The 13,997-nt window shown below is 32.5% G+C and overlaps 1 protein-coding gene across 1 annotated transcript in view; it reads right to left on the bottom strand.

The window, feature by feature from the left end:
* Window positions 1-1,361: 1,361 nt before the first annotated feature.
* The window catches only part of LOC145286507 (protein CFDP2-like), a 72,141-nt gene continuing 59,505 nt past the window's right edge, over window positions 1,362-13,997 (bottom strand). Inside the window, exon 2 of the mRNA XM_080135407.1 lies at window positions 1,362-1,499. Coding sequence (XP_079991533.1) covers window positions 1,362-1,499 — 138 coding nt within the window. The remainder of the gene's footprint in view (window positions 1,500-13,997) is intronic.

The following is a 13,997-nucleotide window of genomic DNA, read 5'->3' on the forward strand; positions in this document are numbered from 1 at the left end:
TTTGCTCATCGCACATCTTTAAACACTCAGTGAATGCCGGGCACCCAGGCTAGTCTATCATAAAAACCTCACCTGTCTATTTAATGTACGTATGCTTTTATGCCTGCATAAAAGTTTCGCCAGATGCGACGGATTTTTACGAGATCCATATCATTTTGAAGCGCGACCCTTCGGACGACAAATATTGAAAAAGTGTCTAAAAACATTAATTTCCTCACCCTCAATTAGGACAGGTTTCTATGGGAAGTCGTCGCTTTTTCACAGATATTATCGAAAGTCATCCCCTCTTCTCGATTTTCTAGTCTTAATTTAAACCTACGTTACTTCCAGTTTGGCGAAACAGCAAAGACATCAGTTTTTTTCACGTTCTTTTCTTTTTTCGCGGTACGGGTTCGAGCCTGCCTACCTACTACTACTTTTTCTTTTTTGCTCAACACACATCTCCAAACATCCGGGCAACACCGGACACACAAGCTAGTAGTTAATAAGAAAGAAAAGTCCAGCCAGATCGTAGATTGCCTCGTTCCGACACACCAATATCTTTTTTTTTACATGGGGGTCACCATTTATCAAGGCCCGAAGGCCACTCAGGGATAAGGGTTATTGCGTGTACAGTAATCAATGAGATAGTATTGTAGTAATCATTAGTATTGGGGTTTTGATAGAGTGTCTTACTTAAGGGGGCCGTTTGTCAGGATTTTGTTTATATTGGACTTGAAGACGTCCAAGTTGTAGTCAGGTGGGAAACAGGCAAGCGGCAGACGTTCCACTGGCGTGCAGTTCTAAGAAAGAAGCTTTGCTCATGGAATTTCCATTTGGATTTAGGCACAGATAGAGAGTGGGAAAAATTATTGACAGTAGTTTCAGCCAGATGGGTGTTTCTCGTGAAAGATTGGCGAGGGGGACGAGGGAATGGAGCTTAGACGAGCACATGCCATGGAAATAACGATAAAATAAAGACAGGCTCGCAACGTCTCTTCTGTGGGAGAGAGGTTGCAGGGAAGAGAGAAGGGCGTTCCCCACTAAACCACTAAGTCTATTTTGTACTCTGTCAAGGCAGGATAGGCTGTTTTTAGCAGCTGCTGCCCAGATGTGGCAGCAGTACTCCATCCTTGGGCGTACTTGGCTTTTATACAGATAGAGAATTGCATCAGTAGTGAGATATCTTCTGGAGCGGTAGACCACTAATAAATTTCAGCACTTGTGGGCAGTCATTTCTATTGCATCTTGGAATTGGTTTTTCCTCATTCCAACGGAAATTTCTTTGCTCAATTTTAGCAATAATTTCATCATAAATAGCCTTTTGAATTTGGTTAGTTTTTGCTCATTTTCCAATCCTCTTTCTTGAGTAACTTGCCCACCTAACCATCAAATTCATCTTTTCCAATCACATTTATTTGAACATCAGAATCATTTTCACCATCTTCATCATGGTTATTTTCAATGAATGTTTTTGCTTCTTGTTCCCAAACTTTGGCCTTTTCAATTGCTTTATTCATCTTTTTAAAACAATAACATAATTCATCATTTCAGATATGGAAGAGGCATTTTTCTTAAATGATTCAGCATAAGAATTACAACCGTCAAGCAAATCAATTCCTTCCAGACGCCATGGTTTGAACAACATCAATAGATTATGAAAAAATCGCTCTTTTGTCTCTGAAGTTAATTTCACATTTGGAGTTTTAACAAATTTTTATTTAACTTTACAGAAATAACCAAAGTTATTTTTAAGTTTCATTTCATCACTTTGATCATTTATTTTTAAATATTTGATTCTCTCATAATTTCTAGCAACGTAATATAAACTTTTGTTTTCCATTGAATTAGGTCTATTTGGGTACCATTTTTCAACCATATTGCCATAGTACAAGTCTTTACAATCAGAAGACAGATTATCTAATTCTTTTTGTGGCAAAAATCAACGGGTTCTATATTGAGGGATGTCTGGACCAACTCACATGACAGCCTAAGATGTCCCAAACAAATGGTGTCCCAACAACTTATCAGCTACTTCATAAGCCCCTAAATCTCTTTTGGCTAGAAATGAAAGACCACATTTTCGTATTTACTATAAAGAGATTTAGAGTGGTCCAATGACCACACACCTTCAGTCTCACCATTTTCATATTTAGTTTGATTGCTGGTGATATAATGATTCAATACCATTAAACTTTCCGAGATGTACTGTATATCAATATTAGATTTCCACATCATCAAAAGTACAGGATTATAATCATTAATATACTGTGCTTCATGCCTTCTTTCCAAGTTATAAAGTTTTAGTACTTTTTTGCCACGTTTATATGATTGAACACTTTCCTTAACAGTGTTAAACTTGAACTGTCCAACACCTCTGGGAAATCCATATCTACAAATGGTGTAAAATCTATTATTAACAAATTTTCTGCGATAACAAGATCCAGTACATGTATGACGTTGCAATTTAGTAACCAAATATGACAAATTTGGAGATTGAAATTGAGATGGAAGATGTTTCTGAGATGGAAGATAAATTTCTGGACATCTGATGAAGAATCTTTATTAAAAACTGGCGCATTTTCACAATATAATTTAATGTGTACATGTAGATCATCTCTGTGTTGGTACTCTAGACGCCAAAAATAATGATTAACTTCACTCAGTGGACCATTGTCATCAAGTATAACTACTTTCATAAATGCCAGAAATCGATGATAAAAATGTTCATTCACTGCAACAATATCATCATTATTTATTCGTCCAATTGTTTTACTTTTGCCATTTAACTTTTCTAAAAATTGATTTAAATCTTTTAGAAAATATTCATTACCAGAAAGTGTCAAGAAAAATGTTGACACACCATGACACTCATCAAATGCTTGCAAATCACTATATTTTCCAGACCGAAATGCTTTGGATCCTCTCATATTAGACATCATCATGGACAAATTTCCTTCCAATTGTTTGCCATTGTTTTGTAATTTGTGTTTAAATTCTCTAAAAGTAATGTTTGACATTTTGGTAGTTTTCATAACTGCATAAATGCCAGCGTCAATGGTTATTTTATCGGCTTTGTCAGCACAAAACATTAGGCACTGCATATATTTCCTAAATCTAGCTTCATAATGATTTAATCTATTCCTTTGAACATAAATAGCTTCACATTGCCATATGTGCGTTCAGTTGAAAACATTCCAAATTTGCCTTTGGTATACAAATTAGGAAAACATAGTAATTCCAAGTGTGGATCATTATCAGTAAGCAATTTTCCCTCAATTCTTGTTTGTCTGTAAATTATTAAGTCTTTTTCAAGTGGAAATAATGGTTGCATATCTTGAACCGTATGATGCTCATAGCAAATATGAGCTCAATTTGTAGTTAAAAAATGATACATTTTAAAATTGTCCTTTTGTCCAGTACACGTGACCATATTCTCTAAATTAGCATTTTATTAGTAGTAATATCACTATACAAAACATTATTTTCTTTCAGCCATTCTAGTGCTTTTAATACTTTATTAATATCAACTAATGACCGCCAAATTACATTTATTTTGCTTGGCAATGTATGGACTAAGATTTCTATAATATCATTTTTATTTGCTGGCAAAGTTTTCATGACATGGTTAATAGTATTTTTCATTGGCAGCGGAAGATGAGTAGCTATTCCTCGAACAGCTGAACCAACAAACTGTATTCTCCTTTGAAACTATATGGCGTCAATTTTATAATGTTCATGAAACATTTGGATCTTTGAATGAAAAGCTTTTTATAAAAATTTAAATTACCTCTTTCAGGTGGGATTTCTGTGACTTCAAGTCCATTAGTTTATGCCAAAGTAGGTATTCCTTTATTTTTTTAGATTATATCGACAAGATTTACAAATACTTTAAGGGAGAGTATAGTTCAATCGAATAATCTCTAATATTTCTTGTGACACAAATTTTTCAATTAACCATTTTTTTCCACTCAGGCACTTCAGAGTCTTTATGTCTCATTTTGCAAATGTCATAATGGTTTAATTTAAAATTATAAATTTCTTTTTCATAAGTTGTAAATAGTTTGTTATATTTATTTGTGACATATGACTCAATATGCATCTCATCTTTGGTTTCAAGAAAATAGTAATCATATTTCTCAGAAATATTAGAATCCAAATTGTTTTGATTGATCAAAATAGAAAACAATAACCAATCACCACTTATTATAGCAATGTCAAATTTATTAAGCCAATCTCCAATTGACATCAGTCTATACATTTTCCTAAGAATTGTCCTTAAATACTGTGAATGAGATGCCACTCGCCTTAAAAAGGCCAAATTGTTAGTGCAATCTTTCTGGCGAGCACAAAAAATTCCATCAGAATTTACTCTTTTGCAGTTCTGAAAATTATCTAATATTTTTCTCATTTGAGAGATTTTCATCTAGGGATTAAAAACATTCAAAATACTGTGGATTTGTTTGACATATATTAATTGTTGATTTGTGTCTGGACATGCTTCATTAATGCTACAAACTCTAGCCAATGATATATGCTCATTCGATTTTTCATTTTCTACATAATCATTAATATTATTAACAATGCCAATTTTATTCGCAATACTATTGCAACCAACTCTTTGATCGTTATCACTTTGAGACTGATTACAATGCATTAAATTTTACAATACATGAATTTATAGTTATGGTTCTGCGACTGAGTCAATGGGACATACCGACATGCAGTTCTGTCAGTTAAAATATGCTCAGTCGAAAAAAATGGAAAACTATATTCGAATATTTTTTCATTAAGCCAATTTTATCAGCTTCTTGTACAATAGAGTTGATATGTTTAAAACAATTTTTCAATTGACTAATCATGAACTTTTTCATACCAACTCCTTTTATGTAGTTTTTATTTACTACATTAAATGTAACTCTGTTAGCCTCTTGTTTTTGACTATCATTCAATTCAGTTTCTTTTTTATGAAGTTTTATATGATTGGATCAATTTCTTCAAAATTATTATTTTTGGCATATAATAACCATAAACGTTTTTTGATTTTTATTTAGACCAAATTTTTTAAATAAAATTTGTTTATAAAAAATAGAATCTTTTTTGACAAATAATGACATGAATTATAATAATTCAACTGTTTGTATTATCTATTCCCATTACGACATTTGTTCAAATTATTAAAATAATACTGAATGTTTCTTTTTTATTTTCATAATATTTTTATTATAATATAATGTATGTTTTCTGAGTATTTTAATTTTATTTTTTTGATAATTTTGTCTTTGTACTTACATCATTTTTTGTTATTTTGATAAAATTGATTACTTTTTTCTTTTATTTTCTCTTTGTTTTTCAGATAATATTTTCTGTTTTTTCCTTCTTTTTCTTTTTAAGTTTTTCTTGAAAATGAATATCGTCAATATTAATTTTCCTCGCATCATTATTGCCAGTATTCACCTTAAATTAAATAATTGGAGAACTTCCCTTACTTTTTGGTAAAAGCAAAATGACTGATTTTTACAACAATAAAATTGAATACTTAACTTTCAATTGTTTCGTTTTTAGGAGGGTTTCATAAAAAGAAAAAACAAGAAGTCATCACCACACACCACCACTAAGAAAAAGTTAACAAATTGAAGAAGCAATATATCAATAACCCTTGAAAAAATGGATGGCAGATTGACCACAGCAGCAGATAACTTAATTTGTGTTGTTGTTGTTGATTATGTTCGTTAGTCGACGTTGATTGTTGAACGTTTTCTGTTCTATTTTAAAGTCTACTTTTGAGTGAAATTGAATTTTAAAAAAAGATCCATCACTTATAATCACTGTTTTACGAAGTAAAAGACAAAACCGGCGAGATTGTTGTTATAGTTTATCAATGCGAATGTTTATGTTTGTTATGACTTAGTCTGTGTGTGTGTGCGTGTGCGTTTTTCACCTCCCTTTTCTCTTAAAGTATAATAACCTGTTAGTGAGTCTATTGTCTTTTACCTCCTCCCATTACGCTCGCTAATAAGTCTATATACGACTATTGGAAGCTGTTTTCCTGTCTACTCTCCATCTCTCTCTCTCTCTCTCTCTCTCTCTCTCTCTCTCTCTCTCTCTCTCTGTGTAAGACACCATAACTCATTTTTGCAACACCCTTTTTACTAAATTTGGTTTTTATTTTCAATTACATTTCCGAGTGACACATTATTCCGTTAAACTTTCCAGTTTAAGACGTTTCTTTATTTCTTTACCTTGACTTCAGGCCAAGATCACAGTGTAGTATTCTGAGGCTACACTTCGCCTTTTCCGTCTTCTGTCAGTGAAGGAGAAATCCTTAATGACTGAGACAATTTTTATGTTTGTTTCTATCCAGATTGACCTTTTTGGGGGAACTGGATTTCCTCACATTAACTGACCTTGTATCTAACTGTCCTCGTGGCGAGGCAAGTAAATAGGAACTTAACTAGAGACTGAGCACCTCATACAAATATTGAAATATTGATTTTGTATTTATATCAATATATATATATATATATATATATATATATATATATATATATTTATTTAAATAAGGGGGTAGTCACCAACAATGTGCAGTTTTTAACATTATTTTATTATTCCGTGTCTTGGTTTTTCATTGAGAATTCTGTTTAGATCATTGTAATAATGTTTTTAAATCATTGAAATCGTCTTTACCGCGTTTCAGACGTTCTTTGAAGCGTCCCTGTCAAAAATTATTTTCAAACGTGTTGGAGATGTAAAAATAGCATTTTCGTAGTTCATTTGAAGTGTTTCCAAAGGGTGGAAGCGTGTAAGTGTCTACTATTCATTGGAATGTTCAGTTTTTATTACTATTTTATTGGGCTGCGGCTGTGGTCACTCCTGTGTTGTGTTTCTTTCTCTCACTCTCTCTTTCTGCTTGTCTTTTTTTCTTTTCCTTTAGGGTAGGGTGTGTGTGTGTTTTCTTTTATTGGTTTGAGAATGTGTGTACTGTTTTATAGTATTATGAGGTTATTTGCTTCCCTAGGAAGGTGACTCTGATCCAAGGTCATTACTAATGTGTATATGTAAGGAGGGGAGGGGGGAGAACCAGCTCTTCTGAAATAAGGGTAGGGGTGCTTTCATTCTATTTCTATTTTGATATTTATTTTTTGGATTCTTGGATTTTAGTATTTTGATTTTTCGTTTCAGTCTTTTCGGGTATTCTTTATATTATGCTTGTTTAGATAGAGGGGTGTATTTAAAAATATGTATAGGAGATTTTTTAATGTTTCTATTCATTTGTCTCCCCATGTGGGTATGGCCAGACCCAGGATCTGTTCCTAGTGTGGGGAAGATCTTGTTCCCCAGAGTGGAGGGGCCAATTGGAGGGGTATAGGTATGGGAGGGGGGTGATAGAAGGGATGATAGTTGTGTCAGTCATGAGGGATTTCTTCTCCACTGACTGAGGAGGGAGCGAGGTGTTTGGACAGATATTATACTATGGTTCTAGGTGTTTCCTAGTGTTGTTGGTTTCGAGGTTAAGTAGGGTTGGTATTGTTCAGTGGAACAAGATCTTCCCCACAACAGGAACAAGATCTTCCCCACACTAGGAACTGCACACACACACACACACACACACACACACACACACACACACACACACATACACCCACACACACACACCCTACCCTAAGGGAAAAGAAAAAACACAAGAGAGAGTGAGAGAGAGAAACACAACACAGGAGTGATCACAGCTGCAGCCCAATAAAAACGATTTCAATGATTTAAAAACATTATTACAATGATCTAAACATAATTCTCAATGAAAACCAAGACACGGAATAATAAATAATGTTAAAAAATGCACATTGTTTGTGACTACCCCCTTATTTAAATATACATCTTTCTTTCGTTGGAATTTTTTAACCCATTTTATATATATATATATATATATATAAATATATATATATATATATATATATAATAGGATAGATTAGTGTCCATTCGATTAAAAAATATTGGGATGAGGCGGGGTACCATTCCCACACGTGAAGCAAAAAAAAAATCATATTTCACATTTTTTTTTGTAAACAAAACACTGTTTAGTTCACCGTTAAAAACTAATGTAATGGATAGAAGTGCACATGTGCTTTTCAACTATATTGTTAAAATTTGACCAAAAATAACGCTGGATTGCTTTAAAATTATTCTGATAACCGTAGCTCCAACTAAATATGTAAAAACATTTGTCTTATATTCATAGTTTTATTTTTTAAAATTTTTAATTCGTTCTGGAATAAAAAACAAAACAAAAAACTTTGTTTACAATAAAGTAATATCAGCGCTAGTAATACGATCTGTTTAATCCCTCCAACTCCACTCTCTATCTTACACAATTGTGTGTGTGTTTAGCCCCCACCTTTCTTTTAAAGTATAATAGCATGTTTACCTCATCTCATTACTCTCGCTGACCATTGTCAGTTGTTTTCCTGTTTGCTCTGTCTCTCTCTGTGTCTCTCTCCCTGTATGAGAGAAGGAGAGTTTTAAATTTCATTTCATTTTGTTAATCTCCTCACACCACAACTCATTTTAGCAACCCCCAATTTGTATTTATTTATTTATTTATTACAAGTCTGAATATTTCCGCTGTTTCAATTTGTACGTATTTCTCCTCACACTACAACTCATTTTATGTAACAACTATTTTGTAATTACAGGTCTAAATAAAAAGAAAATCTGAATTTTTTAAAAAAACTTTAAAATAACCTTTTTAGATTAATTTTTTAAAACTTCTTTCAGAATCGAAAATCTTTTAAATTTAATAAGGACCATATTTAATATAGGTTTCATTAAAAATATTCAGTACATAACGAGAAAAATAGAGATGCACATTTCAAAAGGCTTGTATAACTGGTTACGGCCAATAATAGTCCTCGCCAGCGAAAGTCTTTGTTATTGTTATTCTATTATTATTATTATTATTATTATTATTATTATTATTATTATTATTATTATTATTATTATTTAAAACTGTCTGTGTTTGCGCGTGGATTAATAAACAGGATGAACAATCCTGAAAAAACATAAATAAATGAATAATAATAATAATAATAATAATAATAATGATAAAATCAATAAACTTAATATAAGTTAATAATTAAATGAGAACACAAATAGTCTCGGTCCTGAAGGAAAATTATCTCAGTCCCGAATGAATTCTCATACACAGACCGAGAATAATATCAGAGAAGGTACTTAAATGTATGTGCTTTTGACTCGAACGTCACTCTCTGTGCATTTATAATAAAGACAATATTTATAAAATAATAATAATAATAATAATAATAATAATGATAATAATAATATAATAATAATAATGATAATAGTTATAATAATAGTATAAATAATCATATTATATTATTTATTCTATTATTATTATTATTATTATTATTATTACTATTATTATTTATTTATTTATTTATTAATTTATTTATTTATTTATGTTCGCCCCATCTTTATTGAGGGAGAGACGGAACTTACTCACCATTAAAAAAGCCGACATTTTTTCTAACTCTTCCCTCTTCAGCAGATTTATTATTATTATTATTATTATTATTATTATTATTATTATTATTATTATTAATATTATTATTATTAGGTTAATCTCTTACTCACCATTAAAAAACTGACATATATATAAAATGAACGTGTCTGTTTGTCTGTGTGTCTGTGTGATTGTGTCTGTGTACACAATAACTCTGTCAATTTTAAGTCTACAGACTCGAAATGTGATATACAGGGTACCGAGAGTTGGAAAAAATATTTGTAATCCGTTTCCGGTCAGAAATTTGGCTGTTAAGGGGTCAAAGGTCAACGATTTGACGTTTGAGAACTTTACTAAACTCCTCCGAAATCTTTGGGCATAAACACTTGAAATTTTAGATATAGGTTCCTTGGACATGGATCTAACTTAATAACTTGATTTGAGCCCAAAACAATAAATGTTAAGCGGTCATAATAGGGGTCAAAGTTTTTAAAAAAATTACCTCTGTGGTCTTTATCAAATTACTCAGACAATTTCTGGTCTAAATATTTGAAATTTGACATAAGGATAGGCAATCTTTTTAATCGGTTTGGGTCGAAGATTTTTAGTTTCCAATATATAAATGCATGTATGTATGTATGTTTGCATGTCTGCCTAAAACTTTCGACAGAGGCAACGGATTGTACCAAGATCAATATTGTTTTGAAGTTCGACCTTTCATACGACAAATATCGAAAAATTGGCTAAAAGCATTAATATATTCACCTTCAACTGCGCCCTTTTATACAGGAGGGTTGCTTTTTTCGCCGATATTTTTGAAAGTCATCCTTTCCTTTCGATTTTGTAGCCTTAATTTAAACCCACGTCACTTCCGATTTGGCGGTGGTCGTAATAGCAAAGACGACATATTTTTATTCTGTTCGTTTCCTCCTTCATGGTACGAGTTCGAGCCTGCCTTCTTACTACCACTTTTATTTTGCTCAACATACACCTCCAAACACCCGGGCAACGTCAGGATGAAATTCTAGTATATAATAAATTTCATAGCCAAACAACGTCGCAGCCCACAAGAGACATGACAGTCAATATATATATATATATATATATATATATATATATATATATATATTTTTATATAAAAGCAAATTTGTCCGTGTGTCTGCGAGTTCTAAAGTTACCAATTTAACACAGTCTAACATCGCAAATGCATGTGAGAATTTTTATTACTATACAAACAAATATGTCCGGCGTGTAAAATCAATAGTAGGTTTCTATATATGATAGGGGCGCGTCCAAAAATGAATAATTCTGTTTAGAACTATACTTAAGTATCATACTTGTATTTGGGATTTTAATCTTTGATTTTAGCAATTATATATAAAAAATAGTTTTATAAAATAAACAGTAGGTACTCTACAATGCAGTGTGTTGTGGACTATGTCAGTGAGAGGAGGAATTTTAAGCTTGACCCCAGTGTAGCAATCGATTGATTTTATCTAAAAACAGAAGGTTTCATCGACTTCAGTGATAATAAAATATTGGCGTGTGAAACATTCGTTGATCCATGTTAAATCTCGGGCAACGTCGGGTTTCTTTGCTGGTATATATATATATATATATATATATATATATATATATATATATATATATAGAGAGAGAGAGAGAGAGAGAGAGAGAGAGAAAGAGAGAGATATATATACAATTCTGCCTTATCACAGCTCTATAGTAAGCTCCTACAGCTGTGATCGAACTCTTAACCATCTAGTTTGTAGTCAGCGATTCTTACTTCTCAAGCATATTCTGTTGGCAAGTCATATTTTTTAAATATCACAAGTCAATAAGCAATGCCTTATTTTTTATTTATTAAGATATTGTGTCGTACATAACTAAATATGAAACGAGAAAATGCAACGAATTAGACATTTTAAGTCATATATATATATATATATATATATATATATATATATATATATGGTAAAACTGGTAATTAGTAAAAACCTGAAGAGAGTGCTCAATACTATTGCAGAACAAATATGTCTTTTATTTTTTTATTACCGCTTTATCTGTTTGGTTACATATGTTTCGGACGTTGGACCGTATTTACGATCTAACAGCCTTTTCAGACCCTATAGAAATGGTTGGTTAGTATTAGGAAGAAAGAATTGTTTTTAGGAGGAATACGGGGGGAAGAGGGGGTTTGGGGTAGGAGATAATAGAGGGGGAAGGCGGGTAATGACAATATTTCAGTGTTGAAGTTTTAAGTATATTAGGTTGTATTGTGCGTGGGGGTAGCAGATTCAGGTATGCTTGGGTGGAGATATGTGGATATAGGAAGGGGGAGGGATGAGAGGATGGTAAGGAGAAAAGAAAAAAAGAGAGGGGGCAATGAGAGGAGGGGGAAGAGTTTCAATTTTTTGTATTTTAAAATTTTGACTATTTTTTTTCTGTTCGATAAGGTATATTAATTAGGTGAGAGAGAGAGAAAGAGAGGGAGAGAGATAGATGGGAGGAAAGGGAGGGAGATGGAAAGGGAGAGGGGAGGAGGTTATTGCGACTGTCATTTTTGGCAGTTACAGAGTTACGTGGACGTTGTTCATTTCATAGTGGTTTGTTTTTAAACAGTTAAGAGTTAATACAGACGGTGACGCACGAATAAGAGCGCATAATGCATATCCATACATATTACAGACAAATGTGTAGACACATAGGCACATACATATAAAAACAATGCCTATGCAGATGTACATGGGTCTACATGCAGACATATACACATATACACGCAACTCTCGTACACATATATATATATACTCGCATATATATACAGATATAAGTACATGCTCACATACATAAACATACACACACCCAGTCGAGTACATATGCGTGGATGTACAGATCTCCAGTAAGAAGTAGATGCATACATACACATATACAGACACATACATACAAGTACATACATACGCACGGGCTCATGCACACGTATACATACTTACTTAAAATATATATTTATAAAATATAAATATGTAGACCCATATAGGCACATATATATATACACAATTACACAAATATATTCATATCCACACATGCGCATATATACATACGCATACCGGCATGCATGCATCTATGCCTAGTAAATAAAGTAAAGTTAGGTTAAATAAATAATAACAATAATAATATATAAATAAATGAGTACATCGTTTACTTTAGTTAAGTTATTTTAGTTAATACTGAGGGGGTTATATAATATATGTAAGCATATACAAGTATACACATTCATAAAATACAAACATACATACATACATACACATACAGACATATATATATATACACAAAGATGAATGTATTTATGCTGAGTAAGTAAGGTTAAGTTAGGGTACATAAATGAATGAATAGATAAAGGATAAATAAATAAGCGGGTGTAGATAGTGTAAGGCTAGGTGGACATGTTGAAGTTATGTTCGAAATGCATGTTGTTGATTTAATTTTTAGGGGGCTGCATTGATTTGCTTTGCTTATTGGATGGGGATTATTTTATAGTTTCTATGAAAGAAAAAAATGGGAGGTGGTTAAATAGGGTATAAAGGTTTAGAAATCATTAGGTTCATATACATAGAGGGGGGCCTCCTAACATGTTGTCTTGGGCAGTGGCTATGCTTAACTTTATTTTCAGTGTGAAGTGTGTTGTGGGTATAGGCATACAGACACATATATGCATATAAATCCAGGCATAGCTACATCTGTATATATATATATGTTCAATCATGCGCATATACATAGATACACATGTACATATAGTCACAAGGGCCAGCAGATGCATGCATACAGATACACTTATACGGAGACATAGACACACAAATATATATTCATGCATACAAATGACCCATGAATACACACAATCATGACCGCATATATAGAGAAATAAACATAAACACAGACAGGGATACATACATAGGTCCAATCATACCCGCACATACACATACATGTGAAGATATATGCACGCACATAAGTAAGTAGGTGTGTTAAATATAGTAGTGTTTCAGGCATACACACAAAAGTACATATATATACACATACGTACAGATATCCATGTATGCCACGTATGTACATTCATATAAATGTGGGGAGTTTTAGTCGTAGTTGCTAAGTGGGTTAGGGGTAGTAGGATTAATGGGTAGATGAATTTGTAATTGGGAAGTGTAATATATGATATGGGGAGAGTTGAGTAAGGGGGTTTGGTTGTGTTGATATTACAGTAGTTTGATGTCTGCGGTAGATGGGTGTATTGTGTGTATTATTATTCAGCGGTTCTAAAGAGTATGTTGTCTAGGGGAGGTTTCAGAAAGGTGAGTAATTGCTAAGGAGGTGGGATTTGTACTGCCGGCAATTTATGGTTGTTTCATGTTTTTTATTTAGTAATTTGTATCTATCTTTAAAACTGAATATAAACAGTTTTTCGTTCAAGCAGAAGAGGCATGGGGAGTCTAAAGATTTACATACGTTAGAT

This window comes from Euprymna scolopes, chromosome 10 (genome assembly GCF_053919585.1).
Source record: "Euprymna scolopes isolate OS-2025 chromosome 10, ASM5391958v1, whole genome shotgun sequence".
Classification (NCBI taxonomy): Eukaryota; Metazoa; Mollusca; class Cephalopoda; order Sepiida; family Sepiolidae; genus Euprymna; species Euprymna scolopes.